General features: G+C 33.6%; 4 protein-coding genes across 7 annotated transcripts; 2 read left to right on the forward strand and 2 right to left on the reverse strand.

Annotated features, from left to right (window-relative positions):
• The first annotated feature begins 515 nt into the window (after positions 1-515).
• On the forward strand, positions 516-6,591 carry LOC145584645 (putative ADP-ribosylation factor GTPase-activating protein AGD11). 2 transcript variants are annotated; one of them, XM_081641460.1, is made up of 10 exons: positions 516-881; positions 1,014-1,141; positions 2,083-2,439; positions 3,312-3,402; positions 3,758-3,833; positions 4,538-4,701; positions 4,809-5,076; positions 5,361-5,477; positions 5,573-5,668; positions 5,982-6,591. In XM_081641460.1, exons 2-10 carry the CDS (start codon positions 1,045-1,047, stop codon positions 6,261-6,263), a joined length of 1,548 nt encoding a protein of 515 aa, XP_081497586.1. In that variant the 5' UTR covers positions 516-881; positions 1,014-1,044; the 3' UTR covers positions 6,264-6,591. The 2 variants fall into 2 exon arrangements, with proteins under 2 accessions (XP_081497586.1, XP_081497587.1); XM_081641461.1 differs by lacking the exons at positions 516-881; positions 1,014-1,141 and adding an exon at positions 1,550-1,585.
• Positions 6,592-11,883: 5,292 nt separating this feature from the next.
• Positions 11,884-13,022, forward strand: LOC145586062 (putative ADP-ribosylation factor GTPase-activating protein AGD11). The gene is made up of 5 exons (XM_081642782.1): positions 11,884-11,933; positions 12,068-12,317; positions 12,537-12,611; positions 12,750-12,845; positions 12,948-13,022. The coding sequence occupies exons 1-5, from the start codon at positions 11,884-11,886 to the stop codon at positions 13,020-13,022; spliced, it is 546 nt and encodes a 181-aa protein (XP_081498908.1).
• Positions 13,023-13,172: 150 nt separating this feature from the next.
• On the reverse strand, positions 13,173-13,535 carry LOC145586063 (putative disease resistance RPP13-like protein 1). Its single transcript, XM_081642783.1, has one exon. It carries the CDS (start codon positions 13,533-13,535, stop codon positions 13,173-13,175), a length of 363 nt encoding a protein of 120 aa, XP_081498909.1.
• Positions 13,536-13,929: 394 nt separating this feature from the next.
• Positions 13,930-20,173, reverse strand: LOC145586056 (putative disease resistance protein At3g14460). Of its 3 annotated transcripts, XM_081642775.1 has the most exons (6): positions 19,692-20,173; positions 17,507-19,137; positions 17,363-17,424; positions 17,116-17,174; positions 14,888-15,263; positions 13,931-14,509 (listed from the first exon to the last, which is right to left on the reverse strand). In XM_081642775.1, exon 2 carries the CDS (start codon positions 18,793-18,795, stop codon positions 17,587-17,589), a length of 1,209 nt encoding a protein of 402 aa, XP_081498901.1. In that variant the 5' UTR covers positions 18,796-19,137; positions 19,692-20,173; the 3' UTR covers positions 13,931-14,509; positions 14,888-15,263; positions 17,116-17,174; positions 17,363-17,424; positions 17,507-17,586. The 3 variants fall into 3 exon arrangements, with proteins under 3 accessions (XP_081498903.1, XP_081498901.1, XP_081498902.1); XM_081642777.1 differs by lacking the exon at positions 17,116-17,174 and having other exon boundaries at positions 13,930-14,509; XM_081642776.1 differs by lacking the exon at positions 13,931-14,509 and having other exon boundaries at positions 14,704-15,263.
• Positions 20,174-24,950: the final 4,777 nt, after the last annotated feature.

Raw genomic sequence — 24,950 nt, forward strand, 5'->3', positions numbered from 1 at the left:
GACATCATCATTTTGATTCTTAAGATTTATACTTAAGACTTTTCCCATTTTTCTTCAAAAATCTCAAGCAAGTCTAAGTTGAGTCTTGAAATTTCAAGACTCAACTTAAGACTTGAGATTGGGACCCACTTCACTTTTATTTTTATTATCCCCTTTTTTTTTTTACACTTTTCTACATATAATACGCCAAATATTTAAGTTTTAGGGCTAAATTGATAAACTTGTGTAAGTCTTATTGAGTGTTAACAAGAATTTGATGACATCATTTTCAATGGGGACCACAAAAAATGATGTCACAACCAAGTTTAAGACTTGGAACTAAATTTGATCTAAAACAAATATTTGGCAATCGGCACAAGTTAGACACGCGCCATGAGGGAGAGGACGAGAGGCTAGGCAACAAATATAGTACAATTATCCAAAAGCAGAACAAACAAAATCCTCCAATTAAAATCATAAAAAAAAAAAAAAAAAATAAATAAATAAATGTAAAATTTCTCTTCAAGTCCTCACTTTAATTAACTTTTTATCAATCGATTTCTAAAAATGCCTAAAAACGTAACCTCAAATTCCAGCAAAATTCCTTTGCCTTATAGTGGTGGTTAATGGTTTTCCCCTGTTAGTTGAAAATTAAATACTCATAAAGAAATATTCCACCAACAATTAAAAATCAAATTATTGCTCATAAAATTCCTAAAAAAAAATTCCAGCAAAAAAGCCTACCAACAGATTACCCAATTCATCTACCTAGATTCCCATATCTTTGCTACAAATTTTTTTCTTTCTCCATGCATTCTCTTAATCTTCATTGCATTGCAACATTTCCGTACAAAGTTCTTGATTTTTCTGAAAAAATTGCATTAATTTTACGAATTCATATTGTAAGTATAATTTTCTTTGGTGTTTATTATGTGGGTAATTGCAATATTTGTTGTTTTTTGATAATTTGATTCTGGGTATTTTTTTGGAATTGTTTTTTTTAATTTTTTTGTTTTAATTTTCTATATATGCAGATTAAGGAGCCTTAAAAATGGCGGTTCTTTAATGGTTAAACAAATTTTCATGATTTCGTTTTGTGGTCAAGTGAGGCTAGAGATGAGCACACAACAAGAAAATGTAGATACAATAACTCATGTTCGAGGTAATTTCGCGTAAAATTTTCGTTTTTTTTTCTTTGTTTTTTATTTTTTGCTTTTTTGCTTTTTGGTTGTATTTCCAATTTCTAACAATTTACATTATGGCAGATCAATTTTATATTGTCCCCTTTTATTATCTATAAGCTATCATACCGTCTTTATAAGAATTTGCGTGCAATTTTTAGCAATATGTTACATGTATTCGTGTTGAGAAACTTGGAATTTCTAGTTATCTATGTTTTTTTAGCATTAAGGTCCTGTATTATTACATTGTGGTGGCCTAACTTTTGTATAATACCAAAGTTAAGTGAAATTCAGATTCTGGGAAATTTCAACCGCCAGATTTTTATCATTATTATTATTATTTTTTATGTAAGGTAGTTATGTTTGCTAGATAGGATAAACAATGAAGGAGAAATTGTTTAATCATGTATTTTAGTATAATGGAGGTAACAAATTTTTGGAACTTAGGTTCAGAATCATGTTGTTGATATTGTACATGTTTGGCTTGTTGTAATTTGTTTGCAAAATTAAATTGCCAATCATTGATTTTTGTCTTTGGTTACCTTTTGGTGGATTTGTAGCTATTCTTTTGTTGACGCTTTCTACATCAGTTATTAGTCATTAGCATATTTATTTGAATCCAGTCTTGGATATCCTTTTACTGTAATTCTTTGGGGTTAAACCACCCTTATATTCTTGTACAAGTTGCAGTATAAAAACCTCTGACTTCAGCTTATCTATAGCTTTGTAGAAGTAATGAGATTGATCTGCAGGACTGGCTCGACTGCCATTGTTGTGTAATTTAGACCTGCTTGGGATGTATATTGGTGTTTAGTTCCATTTATTGTTTGATGGAATCTTACTTTTTTTTTTGGGTCTAAATAATGTTCTTTAGCTGTAAGATGTTAGTGCACTCAAAGGCTTAATCTAATGATGCATACAGGTACCTCTCTTTACGAACTTTTACAGGCAGAAAGACTACAGGCAGAACAAGAACAGGCAGAAAGACTACAATCAGAACAAGAACAGGCAGAAGAAATGCAATTAGAACAACTGCAAACAGAAAGAAAACAGTCAAAACCAAAAAAGAAAGAAAGACGGAAATCAAATCAAGAACAGGTAGAAATTCTACAATCAGATCACGAACAGACAGAAAGACTACAATCAGATCAAGAACAGACAGAAAGACTACAATCAGCAAACGAGCAGGCAGACAAGCAATTTTCCGAAAATCAACACTCTGGAAAAGCACCGACAGATAAACATTGTAAAAGCAACAAATCAAAAAGAGAAAAGCATGGTACTTTAAATATTATGCTGACAATTAATTTCTCTATATGATGCTACTATGCTAGTTTTAAAATTTGGTTCACCTTGTTGAAACAGTATACTGTCATTGTTTGCATTTAAATTCTCATTTGCTAGTTCTTGAAGTAATTGTCATGTGAAAGATTATAAATGTCTTCTTTTAATATTTAAAGTTGCTTGGCATGTTTGTTTATGCAATTTGCATCTTGAGTATGATCATGTACTGTAAAATTCCAGCTAATTTGCTGAAATAGATTACTCGCTTAGATCTATTTGATTGTTGCACATATCTTGGATTGCACATCCTTTAACTTAGAGAATCCTCTTTCAATTAAACATCTAGATTGTTTCATAGCAGTATTTTTTTTAATAATTATTATTATATTTCTGTTTTTATTTTTTTTTTGAAACAGTGTTTGATAGTAGTATAATTCTTGCTTGATGTGAAGAAACAAATTATGCACATTTGAAACTTCTTAGGATGCTTGAATTATCCATCTTTGAGCTGTGAACTAAACATTTGATGTGCTACAAAGTCAAAATAAGTTCACTAAATGCCGATAAAGCACTATCCCTGCCTCATTTACCACTTGAAGTGTCCCAGAAGAAACCTAAGGTAGTCAATCATATAGTTATTTATAAAATAACAAACATTTATCTATGCATTAGACAAGAAATATTCAATGAGAATCTACAAGCTGGATATTCTAGATTTCGTTTCCAAATTGGAACTTGCATCATTGTAATGGCTCGGTGAAAAGAGATACTGAATATCAACAATTTCCCCTAAAATTTCCATTAAGAAAGAACACATCAATTATTTTGCATATTCTTCTCATGTATAAATCTTACATTATTTTGCAGCTTCTGGCCCTCAAAAGAAGTTAGAGCTACTGCTATCTCACTGTGGAAATAGAGAATGTGCAGACTGTGGCACCCCAGAACCAAAATGGGTGTAAGTACTTTTAAATGAACATCTTGTTCCCATTGTTAGATAGTAGGTAGTGTTCTATTTACATGTTAAAATAAAAACTTTGGTTAAGCTTTTGATATAAAGCTAATAGACAATTCATGTGTACTGTAATAAAAATTATGAATTTGAATCTTGTAAAGAGCAGGATCTGTAATAAAGAATGAAGAATTAATATATCAAAAGAAATATAGGATGAGAACCATCAAACGTATGGAAAAAGTTAATTATGTCATGAAAGTTGAATAAGAAAGGAGATGAAGACATGAAGTAAAGGCATATGTAAAAATTAGAAAGCAACGGGTATATGAAATGATTTGTGCTGTGCTGTGATTTTCAGGTCTATGGGTGTTGGCGTATTCATCTGTATCAAGTGCTCTGGTATACACAGAAGCCTTGGAGTACATATAACACAGGTATGGTACAAAATATATATATACTCCATATAATATAATTACATAATTGGATATACATATGGATTACCCAATAAGCCGGGGTTATTTTCTAGAGCTGAACTGTATACAATTTTGAATTTTCTTGATAGGCAGGAAACATTGAACCTAGATAATATTTGTGAAGTTGATGAGAACTGTATGTCACAACTAGGAGCGTGCTTTACTAATTTGTGCCTTTTCCTTTTGCCTCCTTTTTTATATACAAGTTATGTGAAAATTTTCAGTGATATGCTTTTGAAGGTAAAACATTCACTCAAGAGGATTGTGCTTAGTGATTAGACCTTTATGCATCCACATTTCTGAATAGTAATTAGAGCCAACAACATTGAACAGAAAAGGGGTAAATGTTAGCTAATGGAGGAGAATTTCATGGGGCTTTTTCAGGGAACATGTGAATTCTTGACAAATTCATTGCTTTTCCCAAAATCTATTACCTTAAAGATAGACGAATTATTAATCTGAATAACTATGAAGATAAAAGAGGCAAAATAGCTTCTGCCTTGAGAAGTCACATCTTGCTATTATTGGGGAAGCTTGTTACTGCACAATATCTGACTTGCCTCATACATGAGCTCCTATTGTAATAACTATAGCAATAATTTAGGAATATGGCCACCTTTTTTTGGAGAGGGGATCATGATGAAGAATATATGTCTGTAATACAGGTTTTATCCGTGAAGCTTGATGATTGGACAGAGGACCAAGTAGATGCTCTAGAAGAAATGGGAGGAAATATAGTAGCCAACAAAAAGTATGAAGCCTGTATTCCTGGAAATATATTGAAACCAAAACCAGATTCTGCTATAGAGGAGCGCTCTGATTTTATCAGGTATTGTACTGTCATGTGCCTCACAATGCTTTTTCTAAAAATGCAGAAATTTGGCACGCTAAATTTTATTTTATTTTATTTTTTTTAATATTTTTGGGCTTGTTTAGGAGGAAGTACGAGCTACAACAGTTTATAAATTCAGATGAGTACTTGATGTGTCCATATCCACGTCCTACATGTTCATCAACCTATAGAAGTCCGTCAGCCTATCGAACTTCATCAAGCAAGAATCTAATGTTATCACTCGATAAGAAACACATAGAGAAACAAGTAAGCAGCCTTCGCATTACGGGAATTGGGCATGCGTTTCGTGGTAGCCGCCATAGCTCGAAAAGAAAAGACGAGCACAAAAGTTCTAAGAACTGTGATTTGATGGTAAGTCTTTATATTTCATGCAATATGGAGTACATTTTTTTTTTCTTTTTACTTCATAAATCTATATTCAGCATTATTTTCATGAATGTGTTTCATCTTAGAAACAACAATTCTTATACTTTCAACCCTTTAATTTGTTAGAAACTTTGGGTTTTTAGTCCTCTGCTTCCAAGCTTGTTCTTTCGTCTGTCATTGCATTTTATGTCATAACCCATATTTTAATTTTACTGATTGGGTCCTAAAGAGCAGTCTTATGTCCTTGTATTTGATTTTTCTTATTGCAGCCAGGTATGACTGAATTTGTTGGACTGATTAAAGTAAATGTGGTCAGAGGCACTAACCTTGCTATCCGAGATATGGTATCTAGTGATCCATATGTCATCCTCTGTCTGGGACAACAAGTAAGAATCTTCTCCATGTGACTTTTTGAGCTCTCCTGGTTTATTTCTGGATCTTGCTTCTATATTAAACGTGATCTTGATGACTCTCCTTGCAGTCAGTGAAGACTCGTGTTATAAAGAACAACCTGAATCCAGTCTGGAATGAAAAGTTGATGCTGTCAATTCCTGACTGTTTGCCACCCTTAAAGTTGGTAAGTTATTTGTTGAGGAACTACAATGATCAAATTTTTGAGAACAAAAACTTACAGCGCATATAATGTAACTTGTCTGCTCATAGCATCCTACTCTGTGTTATACTTGTATTATCTATAAGCAATTTCACCTTCAAGGCTCCAATTTCTTTCTTGAGTGAATGCATATTGCGTTGATAGAATAAATGTTCTCCCATTTTTGCACTCTCATATAGTTGAACCTTTTTTTTTTTCTACATCAATTATTTTATCTTTGTGTTTTTCCCTTGGTTCTTCTACTTTCAAAAACTTAGGCCCTAGTTTAAATTTGCAGCTTGTGTATGACAAGGACACCTTCACCACGGACGATTTTATGGGCCAAGCTGAAATTGACATCCAACCCTTGGTCTCTGCTGCTAGGGATTTGGAGAAGTCAACACAAAATGGAGCAACCCAGCTTGGGACATGGGTTGCAAGCGAAGATAACACCCTTCTAAATGACAGCATTATCTCCCTTGTAGATGGGCAAATAAAGCAGCAATTGTCTATCAAACTGCAGAATGTAGAAAGAGGAGTCCTAGACCTTGAACTCGAATGTGTCCCACTCTCTCAATAGTAGGGGATCTTGAAGTAGACTTATGATGAATCCACACTGTTTGTTAGGATTTTGTATACGGAAGAATAGGTTTAAACGGTTTAGACCCCCTCAAAAAAGTTGATGGGGGAAAACGGGGTCATTTAGACCCTTTAAATGTACGCATAGAAGCTTGTGTCGTATTTTTTTCTATACGGGATAGTTAGCTTTGAGCTTACGAGAAAACACATGTAAATTCCTCTTTTCTTTGTGTTTGTCTTTGTTATTAAGTATATATCATTGTTGTTTAGAAGTTACAAACATTGATGTACTACGTAATAGTAATCATGAAGTGTACATTCATTTAAAATTGAAACTAAGCTAGAATCTTCTCTCTCTTGTACATTCTAATGCAGCGGCACTGAAGCACTAAGGCTACTCAATACACAGAAATTTCAAAACTGGATATGGATTAGTTTAAAGATTTTGGTCGACTAATAATTGACAATCTTATTAAAAACAAGAAGCTTGTTGTGTTACCTGATCTTGAATCTGTCATGCGTCCCATAAATTATAGTTATACGAATTATCCACAATTATTGATTCAACATAGCAAATATTTAAAATCTAAAACAGTATAACTTTTATTAGATGATGAATAAAAATAGAATCTTGCTAATGAACATACCCAGAGCGTTAGATAAGCATTTAAAATATAATCTAAATTGATATTAATTTGGAAATGTATGACAAAATGACACGCCGATCGATCTAATTAATGTTCATTTTAATTTCATCTTTCTACTTTTAGCTATCTTATCCAACACCTTCGGGGCGTTTGTTGGCTTTCGCCTTAAAAAAATTACCTGTAAGTATTAGTGGTATTACCTCTATTTTAGAAATTTTGAATAATTTGTACTACATTTATGATTTATATAAAAAAATTAACATATAGTATCTTATTAGATTCACTACCTTTCGTGTGGCCAACCACATTTTTTTTGAAAGAATGGCCGGGGTTAGTTAGGGATTATTCCCTCCCTTTTTAAATACTTGCTCCATTTCTTTATGCGCGGAGTTTTAGAAGAAAATTGATAAAGTAATAAAATATGGAGGTAGTGGGTTAGGTGAAAGAATAAAAAACTGTTAAAAGCAAAAGTAGTGAAAAGAATTGGACGAGAGAGATTATGAAATTAATAAATATGATTTATGTTGGATCCACTAGGTGAGAGAAATGAATTAAATATTGTAAAAGTTTTCCAAAAAAGAAAATGGAGCAAGTATCTAAAAATTTCCGAAAAAGAAAAGTGGAGCAAGTATTTAAAAAAAATGAAAAGGTTTGAACCCTTGACCTTTTTAAAGAAATGTTATTGTGTAATCATCCAGACAAATAGTTGATTATGCTTTAATGTTGCATTCTAAATAATATTATGCTATAAAAGTATTGAATATACATACTACATCCACACTATTAAATGCTTTTAAAAATTAGCACTTGCACAACTATAGGAGTAGCATCCCGGGGCAACGCCCGTGTTACTCATTACTCCCTCCGTTTCAGAATGATGTTTCTGTTTCGTAAATCAATGCAAATTTTTACCCATATTTGATCGCAAATATCTTTAATCTCACACTAGTAAAAATTATAAAAGTTAGATATTAATAATCTACTCACCAACACGAATCAAACTAGATCGCACATGACTATATTTGTTCTTATAGATTAAGTGAAATTTAGAATATTCTCTCTTTTTTAAAAAATCAAAGATTCCAAACAATAACATCGTTGTGGAACGAAGACTCGAAGAGAGTAAGATTCATTGAAATTGTGCAAATGCAAAATGAGAATGTATAATTGTACAAATGCAAAATACGTTGAACTTTTACTTATGCAAGTATAATTTCGAAATTCCTTATAGCGCCAACAACTCCATTATTTTCATTTTTCAGTCCTACTTGAATAACTCATTCTTCTAATTTGAATTCTACCTCCAGTTTTCCAACAATGGCGTCCTCCAAATCATCAACTCTGAAGTTGCTAATGCAAAATGGTCCTCGACAAGGTGAAACCCAAGAATTCATCTCCAAAGTTCGAATTGGGCGAGTCGTAAAAGGCAACAATCTCACCATCAAAGATCCCGAAATTTCCTCCAACCACCTTGTCATCGAATTCAACAAAGAATCTGGAATCTGGGAAATCAAAGACCTCGATTCTTCAAATGGTACTATCTTGAACTCCTCTCAACTTAAACCCCTTTCCCCTTTTGAAATTCGTAATGGGGATGTGATTGAATTTGGCGAGCTTACCTCAATTAGGGTTGAATTTGTTCCAATTGAGGAGGAAAACAATAATCGTAGAATTACTAGAAATAGAAAAGCTGCAATTGATTTGGGAAGTATTAAGGGTTCCAAGTTGGAAATTGGGGATTTGAAGTTTGATGCGAAGAAAGAGGATGAAGATGAGTGTGGGGTTATGACTCTTATGAGGAAGAGGAACACTAGGAGGTCAAAGAGAGGAGAGGTTGAATTTCTGGGTTTAGAACAAGTTATGCTGTCCAGGAGGACTAGGCGTGCCAAGAATGCTGACGGTGTAATACCACCCACTTCTGTGGTGGAGGAACTTGTGGAAGACAAGGGTTTTGATATGGATGATTGCAAACACACACGAGGTGGTCGTGGTCGTGGTCGGGGCCGTGGTCGTGGTCGTGGTCGTGGGAGGATAAAGAAGCCTAGTATTAGGAGTTTAGATGATATCATAGATGCTTTTCCAGAGGCAATAGAAAAGGAAGTTCCTTGTGAAAATTGGATGGATGATAAAACAAAGGTGGGGCTTTCTGAACAAGAGGGAGGTGCGCCGTCTTTGAAAGGGAAGAATTCTGCTGAACCGATGGATGAGACTACTCAGCAGGAAAATGGTCAATGTGGCAATGAGAGTGATGCAACGTTGGATGATCGGAGAATGGAAGCTGTTCAAGATGTTGTTTTGGAAGAGAAAGTGAATCATGAGGTGTTGGAGAAGGAATTGCCGGACCAGGTGGTGAATTCAAGGCACCAACCCTGCGAAAGTGATCAATGTGTGGGTGGTGATCAAGATGTTTTGGAAGAGAAAGTGAATCATGAAGTGTTGGGGAAGGAATTGCCAGAACAGGTGGTCAATTCAAGGCACCAACCTTGCGAGAAATGGATGGATGATAAGACAAATGCACAGTTTTTGGAGGGGGTGGTTCTTGATCAGGATGGAGGTGCTCAATGTGTGGGAGAGCAGCATTGTGCGGAGGAAGCTGATGGCAATCTGAATGGTGGTTCTCAAGCTGAAGAAAGGGTTTGTAACGGAGTAGAGAGTGAATGTGATGTAGTGCTGAACGATGGGAGAGTGGACGAATCAGATATGGAAGAGATTGTTAAAGAGTCAGAGGTCAAGTGTTATGATAGAAGCAAAGATCATCAGGCCATTAATGTGCCCGACCTGGAAAAGCTGACTCTAGCAGAATGGTTTGATTATTTGGAAGTATATTTGCCTAAACAGATTTATGCTGCCACAGATGAGATCATTAAGGACATGCAAAAAAGAGCTAAGCAGTTTGATGAATTCATGCTGTAGCAGCAGAACGAGAATAAGAAACTGCCTCTGGCTTTGGAGAAGACAATTACTTAACCAAAATATGGTAAATTCTAAGGTCCTTTCCTGAGATGATGATGTACATTCAGTTTCTTGTTAAATTGTTAGAAATTATCAAATGCCACAGAGTTTTCTTTTGATTTCGTCTCACCTTTTTAATGTTTTAAGTGCTTTGGTAAATAATATGCTTCTTTGACATGTCAACTTTGTTTATGTGGATGACTAGATTAGATCTTATTCTGTAAGGCATCCAAACCTCTGTAAATATGCTTAGAACTGCTTTGTGCTTTATAGTTGCATTTGATTGCTTGTAATCTTTATAAATGCAATGCAACCCCCTAATTAAGAAGAAATAAAGAAAGATTGGTGGACTAAATTATTTTATGAAGGATTTTACGGGAAAAAATGGGATGAGCAGATATATCTAACTAAAGAGACATAGCTAAGTGTGTTGGATAAAACTTGTATATGGGTTTGAGAAAAGTTGACCACATAAAAATAATCTATAAATGCAACAGAGGGTTACATTTTGTAATAATGATTGAGTAGTTTCAGTTGCACTACAAAATACTGTAGATTAATGTAAGAATTAATTGATGAATGTTTGCGGATAACTTATATTTTGGCTGATCAATGATGGAGCATATAATTGCATTACCATAAAACATAGGGTGTGATGACCAATAAACTTTCCTTCTATATCCATGAAACTGCTTAAATCCCCAAACAGATTGGTAGGCACAGTTCACAGCCATATCTTCCATTACCTTGCTGAGGCACTAGAGATGAGTAATTGAATGATGCAGCGTAAAAGATGAAAAACAAGTCCAGTATTGTATTGTAAAATAATGAAGGTAAACTAATGCGTAGAACAAAGGTTCAGAATCATGTTCTTGATTTTGTACATGTTTGGTTTGTTGTAATTTGTAAGCAAAATTGAATTGCCAAGCATTGATTTGTTTGTTTTTGGTTACCCTTTTATGTATTTGTAGATATTCTTTTGTTGAAGGTTATACAGCAGTTGTCATCATAAGCATAATTATATAAATTCAATTTTGAATTCCCTTTCATTGCAATCCTTTGGGGTTAAACCATCTTTATAATTCTCTTATGAGTTAATTCGACTTCAGCTGATCTTTAGTCCTGTTGAAGTGACTAAATTGATTTGCAGGACTGGCTCGACTGCCATTGCTGTGTGATTTAGACCTGCATGAGATGTAAACTGGTGGTTAGTGCCTTTTTTTGGAAAAGAAGGGGAGGGGGGGGGGGGGGGGGGGGGTTGAAGGCCATAAGTCTTGTGTGATTGGTGTGCTCTCAGGAACATGTTATTTTCTAAAGCTGAACTATGTACATTTTGCTTCATAGGCCGGAAACAGTGAACCTATACAATACTTGTGAAGTTGATGAGAACAGTGTCACAACTAGAAATTTGTTTTTACTTTTTAGTGATATGCTTTTGAAGGTAAAACTTTTTCACTCGTGAGTATAGTGCTTAGTGATTAAAGGTATACCTATCCACTAGGTTTATTCACATTTTTTTAATAGTGATTACAGCCATCAAAATTGAACATTTTAAGGGTAAATGTTAGCTAATTGAGGTGGATGTCATGGGGCTTTTACAGGGAGCATTTAGATTATTGATAAAATTCATTGCTTTTTCCAAAGTTTATTACCTTAAAGATAGACAAATTATTAATCTGTATAATTATAAAAAAATAAAAGCGGCAAAATAGCTTATGCCCCAAGAAAAATAGTCACATCTTGCAACTGGGGAAGCTTGTTACTGCACAATATCTAATTAACATTGACCTCATATCCATGCTCCTATTGTAATAACTATAGCAATGTTTTAGGGATATGGCCATCTTTTATTCTTTTTTGGGGGAGGGGATCACAATGAAGAATGTATGTCTTTGTATTACATTTACAACATTTATCAGTGAAGCTAGATGATTGGACAGAGGACCAAGTAGATGCCCTGGAAGAAATGGAAGGAAATATAGTAGCCAACAAAAGCATGAAGCCTTCATTCCTTGAAACATAATGAAACCAAAACCAGATTCTGCTATAGAGGAGCGCTCTGATTTTATCAGGTATCATAGTCCTATGCCTCATAGTTCTTTTTCTACAAATGCAGAAATTTGGCATGCAAAATTATTCTCTTTTCTTTTTCTTTTTTTTCTTTTTTTTATTTTTTTTATTTTTTTTTATTTTTGGGTTTGTGTAGGAGGAATTATGTGCTACAACAATTTATAAATTCAGATGAGTATCTGATGTGTCCATATTCACGTCCTATGAGTTCATCAACCTATAGAAGTCTGTCAACCTTTCAAACTTCATCAAGCAAGGATCTGGTGTTATCACTAGATAAGAAATACAAACAAGTAAACAGCCTTCACATTACGGGAATTGGGCATGTGTTCGTTGTAGCTGCCATAGCTCAAAAAGAAAGGACGAGCAGAAAAGTTCTAAAAACTGTGATTTGATTGTATGTCTTTATATTTCATGAAACATGAGAAATTACAATTTTTGTTTTTTTTTTTTTGTTTTTTTTTGTTTTTTTTCCATAAATCTATTTTCAACATTATTTCCGTGAATGTTTTTCATCTTAAAAACAACAATTCTTCTACATTCAACCCTTTAATTCATTAGAAACTATAGTCCTCTGTAACCAAGCTTGTACTTTCTTATTGCAGCCAGGTATGACTGAATTTGTTACACTGATTAAATTAACTATGGTCAGAGGCACGAATCTTGCCATCCGAGAAATGGTATCTAGTGATCCATAAGTCATCCATCCTCTGTTTGGGACAAGTAACAATCTTCCCCTTGTGACTTTGTTAGCTCTCCTGGTATATTTCTGGCTCTTGCTTTTATATTAAACTTGGTCTTGATGACTCTCCTTGCAGTCAGTGAAGACTCGCGTTATAAAGAACAACCTGAATCCAGTCTGGATTGAAAAGTTGATGCTGTCAATTCCTGACTGCGTGCCACCCTTAAAGTTGGTGAGTTTTTTGTGCAGGAACTACAATGAATAAAACTTATACCATGAAATTTACAGCACACATGTAATTTGACTGCTCATAGCATCTTACTCCATATTATAGTGTCTCAAAGCAGTTTCACTTTCAAGTCTATCAAGCAAAATGTCTTTTGGTTACTCCCTATATCCAGTCATGTAATAATGTTATAACTAGCTTGAAAAGCAAAAAAAAGCATGTATAACTAGCTTGAAATGGTCAAATTCGTCAAAGTCACTTAATGCTTATTGCTTGAGTGAAGTTCCATTGATTGTTAGGATTGTTGTATGACTTGTATGGTCATCTACTGCGTTAACTACTGTCTAAAATCTCATGGTGAGAATGATCATCTACTGCATTAACTTGATCTTCCTCCGCCTTTTTCAGCTCGTAACGTTGAACTTCGATTGCAAAATGGTCCAAGATATCTTCAATGTTATAAGCTAAATCTTGGAGATCATTGAGCCATAACTTGACAGGTTTACTGTGAAACTGCTGCAGCTCAGCATCATCCAGCAGAGCTTCCAGCCTAGTAAGCTGTATCTTCCGTTTCTTGATTGTTTTTGGCAGATCAACTCCACCAACCATTTTCAAGAATTGGCTTCCTCCGATTGACAACAGCTTCTCAAACAACACTTGCAGAAATGCCGACTGAAACGTCTCGCCAATGGCCATCCTTGATCGGCTACTAGCAAAATTTGATTTTTATTTTGTTTATGATTTAGCAAAATCTAGTGATTGTTGAATGAAATGATTGGTTTATCTTAGTCTGGGATTGGTGGGAAATGAATTATTGATAGCAGGATTAACGGTGGTAGATAGTTGTAAAGTGACGAAGGTCTAAAATGGGTGTGTACTCACAAAGTCACAAAGGACCAGGTATTAGCAAGTGCTTTTTCTATTTATACAAAATAGCTCTTATTAATTTAATTACAATGTTAAAGCATTGAAAAAAATTATTTAATTACAATGTATAGTGGGTCGGGCAATGATTATTGCTTGGCAAGATGTTACTCCACATCATCATTTATCAAGGAAAGAGAGTGAGGGATAACTCAAGTGGTTAGAACTCTCCTTCTGGTTCTAGTCTGTGATCGATACATAATGTACTTGTATATAAAAACCCACCATATATTATGAATTATATTTTGTAATGCATAAAATAGTAAAACAACCTCCCAGTTGTTCCAAGCTACTTCAAATACATGTAATTAGGAAAAAATGCCTTTAGCATATTGTCATATTGATGACTAATCATCCAAATTCTGGAGACTTGTAAATTCACCCAGGAAATAAGAACAAACATAATCCAACATATAGATCAGAGCAATGTTTCAATCAAGTAAATCTGATTAAACATGTACATGAGTCACTAACCACCTTGAAATACTTGCAGACATTGAAATCGATCCCAAGTAACTTTCCAAACCAAAGTGAGCTTCACTGCCACAAACTCTCAGGTATCTTACAGATGTCTAATGCCACAATACGGTTCTATGTTACTTCGTATGATAACTGTGTAATCAAAAGACTGTCAGGGGTTGTAATTACGCCACCTAAGTAATCCGTGAATGAATGTGACATTCTCAACAACAGGATTGAACAATGTGGAGAAACATTCTGCAGTTCTAGACCCAAAAATGTGTCACCTGATAAAAGAAATTACGAGCAATTTCAAAAAAGAGACAAATTATACATTATTGCTTCCAGTTTTCTAGTGTGTGCATACTTGGTGCTAGCTAGATATCAGTAGTATAAGAGAAATTACAAAAAAATTACTCTTGACACTAGTGCTTCCATAAGCCAATGATCACTAGTAATATAGGAGAAATTACCAAAGGCGTGAAACAAAAGAAGAAAACCGTTTTTATTGGACAACAAAAAATCAAAAACAGATGAAATGCATATACAACATCAATGAAAAGCAAATTCTCAATTTCTGTGACCATAAAAGTTACAGGCGCATCCTGTCAGCTTGTCCCTGAATCAAAAGTGAAAAATTAAAACAATTCAAGGCAATAACAAACCTTGAACTAGTTGCAGATATAGAGCGGTCTGACTCTCAAGTATCTTGCCTAACCAAAGTTGCCATCAAGCTCAAACAGAGGCCTAATGCATTATCTGTTGGTTCTTGGAACTATGGCACTGTATCTTGGCCACAGTGTTGCTTAATTTAATAAACAACGTCGAAACTTTCTAGCTTAGATAAGCTTCTATTTGGTACGAATGCAACATAATTAAAACACTTTGCCAGGGATCTGATCGTCTTGCAAAACTGTAATGACATTAATCCCAGGGATCTGATCGTCTTGCAAAACTGTAATGACATTAATCCCTGGATGAATGTCTGACGTGGACAGACTTTCTGCAGCTCTAGAAGTGTAGACCAATAATGTTTGTCACCTGATATAAGAGAGTATGTGCAATGCTATTAGGCAAAGGATTATATGTTATTGTTTCTAGCTTTCTACAAGTTTCTAGAGCAAACAAGCGATAAAATAATACAAGTGAAAATATGAGATCACATGCACTGGGGTTGCTATAGATAAGCAAAGAAACCTGCATATACAAGTGAAAATGGAAACAGATGAAAAAGCATTCACTCAAAAATCAGAATTCCTGTTAACAAAGAAAAAAGATAATACTTAAATTATAAAATACCTCATTGCTTATAAACCATCTATTATCAATATGCAGAATTCAAATCCATTGCCCTTCCCTAACAGATAATAGGTTGATACAACATTTTGTTCGATGTGGCTGTGAAATTTTCATCCATGATTTATACGAAGTATCTCTATTATAGTCATTGGCTACGACTAAAGGTTGACTGTAATAACAAAAAAAGGACTAATATTTACAGCTGAGAAATAAGTGAAAGTGATTATTTAATTTACAAAAGTTTACACAGTACATGATACAGAAGAAGTATCTTCTTACCAATTAAAAGTGAAGAGTACACAATACATGCAAAAAAGAGTATTGACATAGTTAAGTGAACTAACAAGCATTGTTCATGGAAAACTAAGTTGGATACATGCATGAACACTACATTTCAGTTGGTGCTCAAAAACTCAAAAGATTTTAGGAGGTTGAAATCATCAGTAGCTGAGAAAAAGTAGTAATGATGGGAAAACAAACCAGCAGGAAGTTTTACCAACAGAGCAAAAGAAAAGAAGAGTGTTAGTGATTACAAAATCAACGTCAGAACATACTAGTTTGGAATGATCAGAAAATCAAGACAATAAATTAGCCCAGAGATTTTGTAATTTGAGATAACTCTGCAATAACACATGCCTAAAGAAGAAAACCTGGTTGTTATTGAACTACCAGAAGTCAAGTATGGGTGTAAATGAGCCGATACGTTCGTGAACTACTCGTGAATAAGCTCGGTCAAAGCTTGGTCAAAACTCGTTTGTTAAGCTAACGAACAAGCTTGAACAAAAATCTTAAGCTCGTCAAATAGAGGAACAAAGCTCGAACAACATCATGTTCGACTCGGTAATGTTCATGAACAACTCGTTTAAGTCAATATATAAGTTTTTTCATGCCCAATTAAAATTCAAAAAAATTTATATATAAAAACTCTGTTATTACATTTTTCTATAGAAAGAATATAAACATCTTGTATAAAATTAAATGGATTTGTTAAAATTTGAAAGAAACCATTTTTTAATAATAAATTAAGGCTCGTTTATTTAATCAAGCTCGATTTAGACCCGTTCAAGCTCAAACTTAAACTCGAAATGCAAATGAGTACGTTCGTGAACAAAGCTCGAACAAGCCAAATTTTTAATGAGCTTAGCTCGAACAAGATTTTTAAAAGCTCATGATAGTTCGAACACGAATAGTTCTTATCAAGCTTAGGTCGAACAGACTAAAACTCGGCTCGGCCCAGATCGTTTGCAGCCTTAAAGTCAAGAATAGATATATGGCACTTTAACTGTGATTAAAAACAAATCCTTTAATTTTCTGGCAGACTGAAGAATATGTTACTTGAGTCCTTGAGGTATCTTTTAAACTAGAAGTACGGAATTGAAAGAGCAAAGGAATAAGTTCAGAAATAGAAGTTTAGACACGAATAGTGACGAGATAGCCAAAAAAATAACCCCAAAAATCTAAAACATCAACACATGCCATGAGTTGAAATTTCTATCAGGTAACGTAATTCTTCAGATCACCATCAGCAGCACTCGAAATTACATCTTAAATTAAAAATATTTAGAAAGCTAAGGCAAGTTTAATTTTCCAGTACCTTAAAATTGTAGATTTTACTACTGTTAGGCTTTTCAGTTGTATTTGAAGGTCATGTACCTGATATTACAATAGATCAGAACATTGCACATTTATTCTATAATAATAGTTTCAAGATAGTAAAAATATCTCATTTTTATTTTATCTGAAAAACATCTAAAAGGTAAATTTGTAACAATCAAGTTTATGATCTTTTGTTGTAAATTAAAATGTATAAATTAGCTTGAGATGGTTGAATTGATACTAACCAGTTTATGATCTTTTGCTCAAGTAAAGTTCCATTGACTGTTAGGATTGTTGTATCAACAAGCTGTCAGAAGTGAGATATATGAAAATGTAAGTTGATGTAAACATAAAAAATGTATGCGAGACCATTATTTAAGCAAACTTACTTGAATCGGCAGAGCTTGGTTGACTTCCAGACAGAGGCCGGGAGAATCTTCCATTCTCTGTTGTTATACAGCCATTGGGATCACTTGTCAATTGTTTGTATGCAGCCATTGGGATCACTTGTCAATTGTTGTTCTATCATATCACACTCTTCAATATGAACCCATTTAATGTGTGGAGGAAGGCCATTGTCACCAAAGGATTCCAATTTGGGGCAATTTTTGGTAACCATCATGTACAGTCTGGGAAGAGTGGAACAACATATTGTTTTCAAATTTTGGAAACCCTCTATCCATATTATACTCAAAGAAGAGGGAAAGTCAGGACAGTTAATGGACTCTACTGTATCAGCACAGCTACCTACATTTCTAAGTCTAAGATCATCAAGAGAAGTAAGAAGGTGCAATCCCCACTCTTTTATTGGTTTGTCTATTTTGGTTCTATGATTGAAAGGAACCGTAGGTTTGTGGGTGAACTTCCTTCTGGAATGTTGTGGGCAATTTTTAATGTGGTGCAATTCACCAGGAAGCCTTTCCATATTTTCACAATTCTCTAACCAAAAACTTCGTAAATCTGGGAGAAGCAAGCTTTGCTGTAATGATATTAGACTTGGGCATCTTGTTATTTTCAATATGGTGAGAAGAGGAAGTTCCAATGCATCCTCCGAGGAGACTCCTATGCTTTCTTCACTCTTTAGGCCTTTCTCGTTGTCACTTTCACAAGACAAATTCGTACGATGTTCATCAAATTCTACATACTCTAGTTTCTCGCAATCATGAATCTTCAACAATTTTAGAGTCAAGGGAATTTGACCAATAGAGACCATAGATTTGCAGAATGAAACAAAGACTTCTTCAAGATGAGAAGTTGCGGACCACGAATTCTTCAATTCCAAGGATTGTAGTTGCTCGACTCCATTGATTTTCAACCTTCTAAGACAAGGCAAATGAGGAGGTAGTTCACCTTGCAATGACGGACAATCATCAATAGAAAGCTCTTCAAGCATGGGGAATGCCTTGTTATTGTCAAGTGGTGGGTGCACCCACTTCTCCCAGGATCTCAAATTGAAAACACATAGAATCTTCAAAGATGGAAAAGGAGTTGAACAATACCCATAAAATTCAAGACGAACCTCCTTAATACCACTCATATCTTCAATTAGAAGACATTTCAAAGAGGGTAGATTCCCTAATGGAGGCAACCATTCACATTTCCCACAATTCACTAGCTTAATGTACACCATGTTAATGAAAGAGGGATCTCCCAACCAGCCGGGGAATGTCGAGCCCATGTACCCATTTAACGTACACTCTTTAAAATTGTCACGAGTGGCCGAATTGATGATATCTTTTGTTATGCCTTTGGAGAGACTCTTATGCTTTCTTCACTATTTAGGCCATTCTCGTCGTCACTTCCAGGAGACAAATGCGTAGGTTGTTCATCAAATCGTCGGCGTTTTTCTTTGCTGATCCTCTACTTGTGGCTTGTTGTTGGATAAAAGACCCAAAGTCGAAACCCGAGTTTGAATCTTCTTCAAGGCGTTACTTAACTCATCAATCCTTGATGAAAAGTCTTGACCAGAGTATCCAATTTGCCGGGTAGCTCCACAACCACACGCCAAAATATTGCCAACCTGAGCAAAAAAAGTTAAAATAAAAAATTACTACTTCCATAAATTAACAATTTTTTTTTATAATCGGCAATAGTTAACATTATTTATATTTCCCTTTTGATAATCATTCAATTTTTTTTTATAAACTGATTCGATTTGGGTTGAATTCGGGTCAACTCATTTTCGAGTTTTGTTCAAATCGGTGCCGGATTAAGTTTGAATTAGGTCAAATTCGAAGCTGGTTACAAATTGGATTTGGGTCTTAAATTTCTCGAATCAAATCGCATCTATTACAATTCAAAACAGATGAATTCAGATTAGGTCGAATTTTGACACCTCTAAAAATGATACGGTAAGAGAGTATCCCAATTTGAAAATGCTAAATTTGCCACTATCCATATTATCTATGCACATCTAACATTATATTATTATATCCTAATAACTTGTATCGATGAAATTGTAACTCTTAGAAAAAGAGGTGATGTCTATATGTAGAGCATAAATAGTCTTTAGAAAATGCTACTGTAGTAAGTAGTAAGTACAGAGTAGTAGAGAGAAATAGAAGTAGTACAAACCATATTATGGAAGGAAGTTGGAAGAAATCCACGAGCATTCTTCCTGAAATGATGAACATCAAAATCATCATTATTACTCTGATTCATTTTCAAGGCTTCAAGGGCAAAGTCATCCAAAAGATCCTCCAAATCAAAGGCCAAATCTTGAAGATCCTCCAGCCACTTCCTGATTGATTTTCCGTTCTGATCATCATAACATTGCTTCTGTTCAGCGTCACTCAACACCGCTTGAATCATCTCCAGCTCATTCTTCCAATATTCGATATTGATTTTATTTTTAGAATTCTTTCCTTTGCTGACCAGCCTCACGAACTGCTTCACTCCTTCGGACACTAATTTATCCAACACTTCTTTAAACATTGCTGAAACTACCATCTCTACTATAGCCATACTTGGTTTTTTTTTTTTTTTTTTTTTAGAATGAATTTGAAAACAGCAGAAATATTATAGATGAGAGAACAGTTGGAAATACAGAAAACTTGTGATTGTGAATGAAATGAATGATTCTCTTAGTTTTGGGGCTTTAAAGTGGAAATAAGTGGACAGAACTGAATTATAATTTGATGTAAAATGTGGGTACTCACAAGGGTCAATTATTACTTTATGACTATGTATGAGTATACTTTTTATTGAATTGGTCTCTCCATTTTTTAATACATTGTTCATATAGGAGTGAGGAAAAAATCAGGGTATAATCGGAATCAAAACTTCTTAGAAAGTGCAAGTCTTGAAATCGAAATTTGTATAAGAGGTTCTTGTTTCAGGTAGGGCCTGTTCACATTTACTTAATTTTACTTCAGTTTAGCTCCAATCAGTTTAATTCAGATCAGCTCCAATCAGTTCAGTTCAGTTCAGCTCCTAATTTTCCTCTCTCATAAAATATTCATTTCAGCTCAGTTCAGTTCAGCTTTAAGCAGTTCAGTTCAATTCCAATCAGTTTAGTTCAGCTCAGTTCAGTAAATGTGAACAGGCCCATAGTAAAAGGAAAATCTGTTACAACAGGTTTTAATTTATTTGGCTCAGTTTCTCAAATTTTTGGAAACGAAACCTATAGGGTATCCTTCAACAATTCAACTTGATAAAAGTATCACTTAAATCCAAATAATACATCAATTTAATTATTTAAGCCCAATTTTGTATCTTTGTGATGTAAAATCTGGGTACTCTCATGAAACAATTTTTGTTGAATTGGTCCCTCCATTTTTCAATACATAGTTCACATAAGAGTGGGCAAAAAATCAAGGTATTCTGACTAGGAACCAAAACCTGCTGAGAACCGTACGTAAGTTTTGGAATCAAAATCTATACAAGAGGTTCTATTAAAAGTATCACTTAAGCCCGAATCATACATCAATTCAAGCTCAATTTTGTATCTTATGATACAATTTAATCAGTTACTTTTTTTTGACAGGAAGAAGAATATTATCATTAATAAATAGCCGTACGTCATCTACAATAATAATAATAATAATAATAAAGATTTGTAAACCACAGATCTAGAGAAAATAACATAATTTTTACAATCAAAATCATAACTAATTTGCATATCGGGCCTAACTCACACTCCACCGCTTCAAACTTGACGCGAGCATTGATTTTCGATGTCTTTGCATCTTTCCAAGTAGAGACCTTTGCAATCTGCGCTGATGTTTTGATCGTAGAGTTGATGACGAACCCTAAACCCATATGAATCCAATCCACCTCCTCAATTATTATTAAAACCCTAAAAATAAAATTCTCATCCATAGATGAGAATCAAAATCCCAGAAAATTGAAAAAAAACCCAAAAAAATTGGGACAGACTCTCACAAATGGAGAAACAAAACAAATCAAATAACAAAAAAGCGAATTAAATCAAAGAAAAAGGATCAGAAATAGTCTAATTTTCAAAGAAATTAGACTATTTTCGACCTAAACGGCCAAGAAAATTAAAACCCTAAAGAGAGAGGAGAGAGAAGAGAGAAGAGGGATGAATATTTAATCAGTTACTTGATACTAATAAATTGGAGTTTTTTTTAAACTCATAAATTCTATATGTATTTATTTATTTGTAAAAAAAAATTGATTTGCCTAAGAATTTTAGTATACATATTAATATAATTGATTATTGTGTTATATTTCTCTAGAAACTTCTGTATTTAATCATCAATAATTTATAAAATCGAGCATGTATGGCTCGGGAATTATCTGCTACTATATTAAATTACATACCACTAAAAGCAAAATTATTAACAAAATTTCTCTCCAAACTTGTTTTCTTAAAAAATAAAAAGGATTGTATCTAAAATTATCACAAATTCTTATATGTGGTTGGTCATGTGTGGCCACGTGGCCAGGCAATATGAGAGTTACTTTGTTAGTGTTACAGGGTTTACTCGGTGAGTGTTACAAGTGTTACTTCGTTAGTCTTATGGGGTTTCTCAGTCAATGTTACAGAGAGTTACTCGGTCAATGTTATAAGGATTACTTCCTTAGTGTTATAGAAGTTACTCGATTAATATTACAAGGATTATTTCGTCAGTGTTGTAATGTTTACTCGGTAAATATTACAGGAGTTATTCGATCAATGTTCCTTTATTCATTAACAACCAATCACGTGGTACATTGAGTAATTTGCCATGGTAGTAATGGTTGATTTTCTAGAGTTATGCACCCCGCTAGAGATAAATATTCCTATTTATATTTGTTTGTAATGCATGTACAAAAAAATATTAACAATATACTACCTCCGTTACATATTAGTTGCAACTTTGAAATATTTGATCTCTCACAAATATTACCCAAAGTTGCAACTAATATGTAACGGAGGTAGTATATTATTTCCATGTATTCATTAATATTATATTATCGAATATTTTTATTGTATCTCTTGATAAACTATTTTAAATGTTCATCATATTCTTTGATTGTAATAATAATGTAATTTTATATATAATCGCATAATAATGTATGTTAATTACTTATTGTGAAATATATTTCGATTTTTGTCTTTAATTTGGACCATGCTAGGTAGATATAAATAATATTTGTTACATAATATCATCATGTTCTTTATAGAATTAATATGCAAAATAAATAAATAAATAAATAAATAAATAAAAATAAAAAATTAATAAATGGTATTGAAGATTAAGAGTCAAATAAAACACATACAACCTTAACAACAATAACAAGAATTAATATGTTGGATATCACTTGTAGATTAGAATTTGTTATATACATCCAACTAATCTAAGGTTAGTTTTTGTTTTTCATTTGATGAAATAATGAAAAACAATTATCAAAATGAGAATAAATATCCATGAGTGTACGGTACACTCAAGTGTATATAAGTATATAACAACCTCTCCTTGTAGATGGGCCAAGCTGAAGTAGACTTGTGATGAATCTACACCTACTGATTATTAGGATTATGCTTACGGAAGAATAGGTTTAAACCCCTCCGAAAAAGTTGATGGGGGCAAGTGAGTGAATGACCCTTCAAATGCGCGTATAGAAGCTTCAAGCTTGTGTCGTATTCTTTTCTATGCAGGATAGTTAGCTGTGAGCTTACTAGAAAAGAAATGTAAATCCTTCTTTTCTTTTTGCCTTTTTTTTTTTTTTGTTTTCCGCCCGATTCACCCTTTGGGCTAATTCGGATTCGGGGATTAATTCTGGGTGGTTAGGTTTCAGTCTCCTTCAATCATAGTCGTCCCAACATTTTTGGATGCCCTGTGCTAATATAGAGTATAAAATTTGTGCTCATGAATTATTTTATCTACTCACGGCTTATTTTTATATAAGAAACGAAATCGTAAAGTTTGTAATTATCAAAAATGAAATACTTAGTATAAAGAGTTTAGTCATTTAACATGACAGAAAAAGAAAGACATTATAGTTTTTAGTGGGATTGAACCACGGACCTCCTTGGAAGAAAAATATGCTTTAGCTAATAAAATCACTAGGCCACAATTAGTATGTATTAATTACTCTACAGTATATATATCTTATACAAATTTAATGATCTGAGGTCTTGCTCCCAATTGTTGTTGTGGGGGACGAACCCAGGTCCTTTCTACCAAGTGTAGTCTCAATCACCACTACACCAACATCCAATTGGTTTTTTGTCTTTGTTTTTAAGTATATAACATTGTTGTTTAGAAATTACAAACATTGATGTTTAGCTAGAATATTATTTCTCTTGAACATTCTCAAAATTGCAATTTTGTACGTTAATGCAGCACCATTGAAGCACTAAGGCTAATACATAGACTTCAAAACCGGACAAGGGCTAGGTTCAAAGATTTTGATCGACTAAACTAATTGACAGTCTTATTATAATGAGAAAATTGAGAAGTTTGTGGTTTAGCTGATCTTAAATGTCACACATCCCATAAAAGTTTTACCATTATAAGAGACAAGAGAAAGGCAAACGATGAAAACAGCAATGTTATTCTTCTTACTATATAGAATCCCTATTAAACCAATTTTTAAATACTAACAATTGGTTCAACACAAGATTTTTTTTTCTAATAGGTACATATTGATTTTGGAAGAACTTTCTATATCTCATAGTAATTAATCACCATCAGTATAATAACCACCATCTTTGAAAATTTTTACATGAACTCAAGTGGTTTTTGCTCATTTGATAATCTCAGTTCATTTTAATATATAGGTTACACCTTTCTCTCTTAAGTCCTAACCTTGGTGAGAATTGAATCAAATAATAGCAAAGATAAAACACTCAACTAGTCAACTACTAGGCAACTACCTCACTTGCACAATCACACAAGGTACATATGAAAGGAATGGTTTGCATACAATTTGATATCTAATGTACTGTATCTACGATCAAAACTGAAACTTGATTGTACAATTTTACTAATTTACGTAGTAGTATACATGTTAAATTTGATATAAATCATGTAATGTTTTTTTTACTAAAACATCAATTTTTAATACGTAGTTTATGTAAATACAAAACAAATGCTGCTTATGAATGTGTGCACTAACTACATGCAAAAACAAGTGAAATTTTTTAAAATGGACGAAATTTAAATTTTAACAAGAATATATTCAAGTTCGATTCAAAAAAAAGTTTCAATCTTTTACAAGAAACTCAAAATACTCGTACTTAATTTTAATCAAAACTATTGAGACTTTGAGAGTGATCCATCATTATAAATTCAAGAAAAAAGATTCATTATAGAAATATGGTGCAACTGTGCAAGAGTTAAAATTACAAGTTAAATAATTCTTCACTTTTCTGGTTATTCT

The sequence above is a fragment of the Chenopodium album genome, chromosome 16, assembly GCF_948465745.1.
Source record: "Chenopodium album chromosome 16, dcCheAlbu1.1, whole genome shotgun sequence".
Lineage (NCBI taxonomy): Eukaryota > Viridiplantae > Streptophyta > Magnoliopsida > Caryophyllales > Amaranthaceae > Chenopodium > Chenopodium album.